Below are 8201 nucleotides of genomic sequence, written 5' to 3'. Positions count from 1 at the left end.
CAATAGTACTTGTTGAGAGCTTACTATGTGCAGAGCACTGTACTGAGCACTTGGAATGTACAATTCGGCAACAGTGCCAGACCCGATGACACCCAGTTAGCACTTCTGGAATCTCCTATCAGACTCAGGCACCCAAAAGAATAACTTATGTAACATGCCCTGCCAGGTCCATCTGCATGCATTACTTATGCAAGATCATCTTCATTGCAGATTGACCACAGCAGGCCAATAAATCCCCCTTATGGGGATTTAATTTCCAGCTTTTGACCTTTGGATGAAAAACAAGTGAATCATCTCCTCCTGCCAGATTTACACCGGGGACATGAGTGGTGGGAAGGGAACGGAGATGCTGAAAGAACCCGTCGCAGCTAAAGGGAAAACCGAGAAGGACCCAATTCAGCGGAGACATGTCCTCACTGAAAATTCCCTCTCCCCCCACAGGAATTTCCTGGCACCCCCTGCCACTCCGAGCTGAGACAGAAGGAAGCTCTGACCGGTGTTCTTGGGCTAAGTAGGCTCACACCTACCTGCAGTACCTACCTGTCTCCTCCCAGGGCATACAGTCACCTGCTTTACAGAACATTCCTAGCCGTTCCACTTCCAAACAGAACATTTACTCGGGATCCCACATGCTACCGGTGCTCAGCAAACGTTTATTATCAGCTTTACACAACAGTAACCAAACGGAGTAACAGTGTCCACTGTGCATTTACAGGAAGTCCTCCGACACCCGAAGCAAGCGAGGCGCCCAGCTCTCTGCTATCCGAAGGGCGCGGGGCTCCCCGGGACGGCGCCCGGGGCGGTGGTCCCTCCCTGGGACTCGGTCAGCTCCCACCTCAACTCCGCCTCTCGGAGGAAGGTTGGATCCCACCATCGCCTCTGCTGGGAGTCGTCGCCGGGAGTCAACTGGGTTGTGGGTCGGGGCAACTGTGAATCTCTCGTCTCTCCAGGGCGTCCGCGCTGAAGGGAAGGCACAGAGCCGGACTGGGGGCTTGGGGTAAGGATGGAGGGGGGGAAAGGTGCTAATTCTGCTGACCTTCTTCAGCAGGGGTGACTCTCCCGAAAAGGGATCGATACAGCTCCGTCCTAGAAGACACAGAGAGGGGACAGAAGCAGGAGAACGCTAAGGAACTTTTCAAGGTTAAACGGAGCCCCGGGTGGGAATCACCCTGATCTGCTGCTGCGACCGAAAACCCAATTGGGTAATTACAAATGCAATCCAGGGTCCTTATTCAGAGACACAAAGGAAGGAAGGGAACCTGCAAGCAGCCAGTCAAATGCTGCACAGAAATATGCAAATATTCCACTGTCGCTGGATACTCTGTCTCTGGGGAATGAGGTTTTCTATAAGTTTGCCCTTTACAGACAGGCTCTTCAAGTAAGAAAACAAGATTGAATATTTTAATAGGATGTATGAGCCCGCCTCACTATAAGGAGGATTCAATCAGACATGGGATGTGGGAATATAATTTAGTTTTCATACATTTTCTTGGGCTTGACGGTACTTGAAAAACAATGAAAATGACCCAGCAACAAGATTCCAATTAATATCCTATGTACAGCTGTTCCGCGAGCAGAATCGGGGGTTTTTCATCCCTCCAATCATGCCCCAACACTCTCCTCTCGCCTAGAGAACGGAACTGTCATTCCTTTCTGAGGTTGGGTTGTGCTTTTTAAAAAATGATAATAATAATAATAAATTTCACTAAGCCTTAAAAAGGGAGGTGGTAAACCACATCTGTTTTCTTCCACTGACCATGGGCATTTGGTCCTCAGGTTGGCTAGAGGAGATCCACCTCCAGGTCACGGCACGTGCTTTGGGAGGGGCAGGTTGTGCCCGCTCGTTCCATTATCGTGGGGTGGGGTGGCCACGACCGTGGCTGCACCCACCGGGGCCCACGCCCATCAATGGGGTTACACCCACTTACGCCCAGTGAGAAAGAATCGAGGGACGGTGGTGGCCGAGAAACGAGGGACGATAGCGGGCCTGGGTACGGGAACATCATACGTACTAAAACTTGCCCAAGATGGGCAGTTCTGGCAAAAAGATACCAAACGTAAAACCAAGAAGGAAATGGAATTCCTGATAAAATCCCAAGAGGCCATACTTAGGTTTTACTCCTTGCTAGATTTGGTTTCTGCCCTGCAGAGATGCAGGCTTATACAAATCGCACGATTAGAAGTTCCATGTCTCTGATCTGATTATCAAGTGTCTACCCCCACACTTCTTATTACCATTATTAATAGTATTATTCATAATGATTTTAGTATTTAAGGGCGGAGGACAAGTACTGAAACACCATTTAACAGATGAGGACACTGAAGGCGGGCCCAGAGAGAGTCAAGTGACTCGGTCAAGACCACATCGAAGGCAAGTGGTGGAGGCAGGATTATAACCCCACATCACTTGAGGTCTTTGCTTCCACCCACAGTGTTTGGCACAAAGCAAGCACTTACTACAAACCAATCATTATGATGATGATTACAAACAAAACCCGGTTTAAAAAAAATTCTGAAAGGAATTTGAGTTTGGCAAGAACACTGGGCTGGAATGAAAAAAAATGGTCATTTGACAGCACTGGGAGTTTTCCAGATGTACTTCTGAAAAGGGTGACACCAAAACCCCTGATCAGAGTGGAAAAAGAAATCCAGTTACAGTGGGCAAGGTCCGAAGAATTTTTTCCTGAAAAAGCTGACATGCTGGGTCCTAATCCCGATCTTAATCTTTAGCGGTGCACTGGGCCCGTGATTCCCTTCGGAGGGGATTGGGCGATGTACAGGCCAAATGGAGAGATTTGTTTGATGTCTTCAAGAACTGACCTGTACCCTCAGGAACCACCCTTGGCTCACAAATCCAAGAAAAAACACAGCCAAGGTGGGTGCAGAAAAGTCAGTTCCTGTTTGCCAGCATGGGGGCTGGAGGGGAGCCCAAGAAGTGGGTCCAGTAGCCAGCTCTATCTTTTGTGCTCTCCTTCCAGGCAGAGGTCGCCTTTCCACGGGCCTCAGGCAAGCCCTCACAAAGGGATAAGAGCAGCCGCTGATGAAATGCAAATGATCCTCAGGCTTCTCGCCAGTGCCGGCGGCTTTCAAATCCCCCCCCTCCGTCACACTGAAACTGGCAGGCTGTGCCCTCGCCAGGGCTCACCAGATCTGGTGCCCGCCGCCTATCAGCCAGAGCTATTTCCCCTGAGAAACTGGATCGGGGAAAGGGGACAGACTCTCTGACAAAAAGGACAATGTGACTTTAAGGCACCGTCATTTGACAAGAAGAAATGCAGAGCTTGGTGCTGTTCAGTCCCTCGCAATGACACCCTTCCCACCTCGCCCTGCTTGCAGACGCCAAACCCCGTCATTACCACTGAGCAAACGCTTCCACCCCGTACTACGACCTCGGGGAAATTTCTGGGCAGGAAGCGGCAGTTTACTGTCCGCAGCGGGGTTCGCGTGTCAAGAGTGGAGGAGAGCCGAGTGCTGAAACCGGTGTTTTCATAAAACATCATTTCACACTCAGGTGGGCAAAGCTGACAAACACATGCCGCTCTTTTTGTCCGAGTAACTCGGGAAGCTGAATGGTTTCAATTCTCTTTTTTAAGATACCCCAATGTTACAGTTTTCGTTCACCTCTCACAAACCCTTTAGAAGTACAGAGTGCCTGCCCAAAGGCACCCTGGCACATACTCTGTGGGCAGAGAACATGTCCATCAACTCTGTTATATTATACTCTCCCAAATGCTTAGTACAGTGCTCTTCACAGAGTAAGCACTCAATAAAAATGATTGACTGACTGAACAGAGAGAGCAAAGGGACGAGGCGGGAGGGTCAAGAGTGAGGCGGTTTGGACGGCTGGCTTGGGAAGAAGAAAATCTGAGTTGGGGAAGAGTGGATGAAGAGAGAAGATAGGCAAGGGCGAAGCGGATGGGAGAGTTTTGAAGCAGATTGAGAAGAGACACAGCAAGCCAGTGGAGGGCTTGGAGGAGAGAGGTGAGGTGGGAGGCACTTCAGGAAGATAATCTGTGCAGCAGCATGTGGTAGAGACTGGAGTGGGGAGGTCGGCGAGGAGGCCGATACAATAGTCTAGCGGTGGGCAGGCCAGAGTTTGTACCGCCGTGAAAGCGGTTTGAGAGGAAGGGACAAATCTGGGCTCGGCCACTTATCAGCTGTGTGACTTTAGGCAAGTCGCTTAACTTTTCAGTGCCTCAGTTACCTCACCTGTAAAATGGGGATTAAGACTGTGAGCCCCAATCCGCCCTTTCCTCTCCACCCAAACGGCTACCTTACTGCTACGGGCTCTCGTTATATCCCGGCTAGACTACTGTGACAGCCTTCTCTCTCATCTCCCTTCCTCCTCTCTCGCCCCGCTCCGGTCTGTTCTTCACTCCGCTGCCCGGCTCATCTTCCTGCAGAAACGATCTGGGCATGTCACTCCCCTTCTTAAACACCTCCAGTGGTTGCCTATCGACCTCCGCTCCAAACAAAAACTCCTCACTCTAGGCTTCGAGGCTCTCCATCACCTCGCCCCATCCTACCTCTCCTCCCTTCTCTCTACCGCCCACCCCGCACGCTCCGCTCCTCCGCCGCCCACCTCCTCGCCGTCCCTCGATCTCGCCCGTCCCGCCGTCGGCCCCTGGGCCGCGTCCTCCCACGGTCCCGGAACGCCCTCCCTCCTCACCTCCGCCAAACTGATTCTCTTCCCCTCTTCAAAACCCTACTTAAAACTCACCTCCTCCAAGAGGCCTTCCCAGACTGAGCTCCCCTTCTCCCTCTACTCCCTCTACCACCCCCCCTTCACCTCTCCGCAGCTTAACCCTCTTTTCTCCCCATCTCCCTCTGCTCCTCCCCCTCTACCTTCCCATCCCCTCAGCACTGTACTCGTCTGCTCAACTGTATATATTTTCATTACCCTATTTATTTTGTTAATTTTGTTAATGAAATGTACATCGCCTTGATTCTATTTAGTTGCCATTGTTTTTACGAGATATTCTTCCCCTTGACTCTATTTATTGCCATCGTTCTCGTCTGTCCATCTCCCCCGATTAGACCGTAAGCCCGTCAAACGGCAGGGACTGTCTCTATCTGTTGCCGACTTGTTCATTCCAAGTGCTTAGTACAGTGCTCTGCACATAGTAAGCGCTCAATAAATACTATTGAATGAATGAATGAATCTCCCCCCAGTGCTTAGAACAGTGCTTGCCACATAGTGAGCGTTTAACACATACAATCATCATCATTATTATTTTCTGAGAAATGCCGTGCAGGGGAAAACCAGCGGGATTTGACAGTGGACTAGATGAGAAACAACTCATCTAGGAGCCGAAATCCTACAGTGGAATACCTCATCAAAGAGGAGAGAACTTCACGGGTTTCGGCACTGGCTGAATTTCAGTTTAGGCCTGACGTCTGAGGGGAAAGCCCTGAAGTTACCGTTGGATGCTACTGAGTCCTACTGAGTCCAGGCTCTTTACTCCTAACAACTGCTCACTCTCTTCCTCGCAGAGCAGTTCTGATCGTGTCGGGTAAATTGAAGAAGATGGCGCTTGAGGTGCCGGCTCCCACAAGGGCTCCAGGTGAGCCACACTGCATGAAAGAGAGCCTTCTTTACAAGGCTCATTCTGAAGTGCTCTCTCGAGGCCAGAAATTCCTCATGGTGGGTGGCATCTTCCCGTGAGGCAGAAACATGCCCTCGCCCAAAGGGGCAGTTCTGCGGACGAAAGGGAAAAGTTTGAGGTACCTCAGGCTCGCTCCCTCCCCTCCGCAAGGCCAGTCAACGTCCCAGCTGTGGCCTGCTAGCCCAAGGCTAGAAGTAAATGCCCTTGGTCCCGGCTGTGCCCCAAGAAGGGAGATCCAGGCCTTTCTGGGAAATATGCTGACTCCACAGCCCCAGCAAGCTACTCGGGTGTCCATATCCAAAAAAGAGGAATGGGGGGGGGGGGGAGGGGGGGAATGCCTAAAAAGCCCGAATCAACCCCAAGGAATCACAAGTCAGGTTTTTTTTCCCCACTGCACGGATCTGGTTCCCTGCAGCATCTTTTCTAACCAGGGCTTATCCATGCAGAGAGGCGAGCTATCAATCCTTCAGGTTAACCTTGTCTCCGTTCTCATTCTCCAGGGTAAGTGTAGGGTTTAATACTCTCGGCCCCCTTAAGGCTATGCATAATGAACTTGGCATTTTTTTTAATACATAATTCCCCCTCCCAATCACATTAAGAATCGAGATTTGAGTCAGTGAACTGAAATCCATTCCCGCCCCTCACCGCCCCCTCCCCACAAACATACCCCACCGCAACGACCGGTGGGACTGTCCAATGGAGAAAAGGAGAATTAGCACCAGATATATTGGTATTAGTTCTACACAAGGAAATAACCTGTACAGAGTAATTAACAGAACTTACACCTGAGGTAGAGAGGCAGAAGGTCGATGGCAGGGGCTCTTCCTTGAATTAAAATCTAACTTACCCTTTATTACACCCTACAAAAGCAAGTAATGAGCACTAACATTTTTATTTCTTTTAAACTGTCATTTAGGCTATAGAGGGGATAATTACCTATCTCTACTGTAGTAAGATTTTATAACCCTTAGTGAGGCATTTTCTAATTTAATATTTTTACTATATATCATAAAACCTGTTTCTGGGGGAGGGGGTGGTAATTCAGCCATTTTCCATAAACCGTGTGTATGGGGGGGGGGGGGGGTATGTGCTTAGGCAGACTGTGTGTGTGTGTTAAAAAAGGAAAACAAGGTTGATGAGTAGTTATACTTTAAATAATAAAACTGCACGTACCCAACTCCACCAGTAAATAGTACTGAGCACTTACTGTGTGCAGAGCACTACACTAAGCACTTATGCCCAATGTTTAATAATAATAACTGTGGTATTTGTTATATGCTCACCGTGTGCCAAGCACTGTACTTAGGCAGTGCGGTATACAGATCATCAGGTCCCAAATGGGGTTCCCGATCCAAGTAGGAGGAAGAGCAAGTATCGAATCCCCATTCCCCATTTTATAGATGAGGGAACTGAAGCTCAGAGAAGTGAAGTGACTTGCCCGAGGTCACACAGCAGGTAAGTGGCGGAGCTGAAATTAGAACCTAGGTCCTTCTTACTCCCAGGTCCGTGCTCTATACACTGGGCCACATTACTTCTCAATGAATGTATACATTTGGACATATGTACCCATTCCTGTTTTTTTAGGTTATATTCTCTCCATTCTACCTCACACCAATTCTGTCTTCTACCAATTCTTCAAGTGTAACAGACAAAGTTGAACCTCAGGGCATTAGGTGGGCTCAGAAAAAGAGATATGGCAATTCCCTCAGGTAGCTGCCTGAACAAATGACTAATGGAGGCACTGGGCTTCCCCCCACCTGCCAGCAGTGCAAGCACGGACTAGTGGATATGAGCACAGGCCTGGGAGTCAGAAGGACCCGGGTTCTAATCCCGGCTCCGTCACTTGTTTGCTGTGTCACGTAAGTTTTCTGTGCCTCCATCACCTCATCCGTAAAATAGGGATTAATACCGTGAGCCCCAGGTGCAACATGGACTGTGTCCAACCTGATCATCTTGTACCTATCCCAGCGCTTAGCATAGTGACTGGCACATAATAAGTGCTTCACAAATACCATACAAAAGCGCTCCTTTGCCTACCACCTAGCTGGAGTCCTGAGTCGCTGTCTGTACGGTACACAGAACTATACAAATGCAGCCGAGGTAGGAAAGGTGTAGAGACTGTTTCAATCCTCAAACTGTCTTAAGTCACCAATTCCAGGCAACCGAATCCATCGTTTCTGCCTGCGTGAGGAAACACCGTAGGGCCTGAGAACAGGAGGGTAAACAAATCAAACGCTACTAGATTTTCTTGATTAAAGGCACGCGGGTCCGCGCGCACACACACACATACACTTAGGAAACTCCCACATGGGAATCTTTTTGTGGACAAAATAGATATAAGTATATAGATATTAACTGCTATAAAAATGGGATTTGGCATGGGTAATTTCTCCACAACAGGCAAGGGAAGGATTAGCAGACACAGTGGAGCACAGCACAGTTTGATTAGAGAAGCAGCAAGGCCCAAGGGACAAATCACACAACCGGGAAGCAGGAATTTGGGAGTTCTAATTCCACGACTGCCACTACTGCAGACTTCTGACTTGGCCGGGATCAAATCTGAGCCCTAAATTCTTCCGATAAAAACCATTTAAT

At 49.3% G+C, this 8201-nt stretch overlaps 1 protein-coding gene across 1 annotated transcript in view; it reads right to left on the bottom strand.

Moving 5' to 3' along the window:
* Nucleotides 1–625: 625 nt before the first annotated feature.
* AATF (apoptosis antagonizing transcription factor) overlaps nucleotides 626–8201 on the bottom strand; it is a 93165-nt gene continuing 85589 nt past the window's right edge. Inside the window, exon 12 of the mRNA XM_007672906.4 lies at nucleotides 626–1086. Within this exon, the coding sequence (XP_007671096.2) occupies nucleotides 1023–1086 (64 nt within the window). The 3' untranslated portion in view covers nucleotides 626–1022. The remainder of the gene's footprint in view (nucleotides 1087–8201) is intronic.

This window comes from Ornithorhynchus anatinus, chromosome 17, assembly GCF_004115215.2.
Source record: "Ornithorhynchus anatinus isolate Pmale09 chromosome 17, mOrnAna1.pri.v4, whole genome shotgun sequence".
NCBI classification, from domain to species: domain Eukaryota; kingdom Metazoa; phylum Chordata; class Mammalia; order Monotremata; family Ornithorhynchidae; genus Ornithorhynchus; species Ornithorhynchus anatinus.
This window is presented reverse-complemented; position numbering and strand designations above follow the sequence as displayed.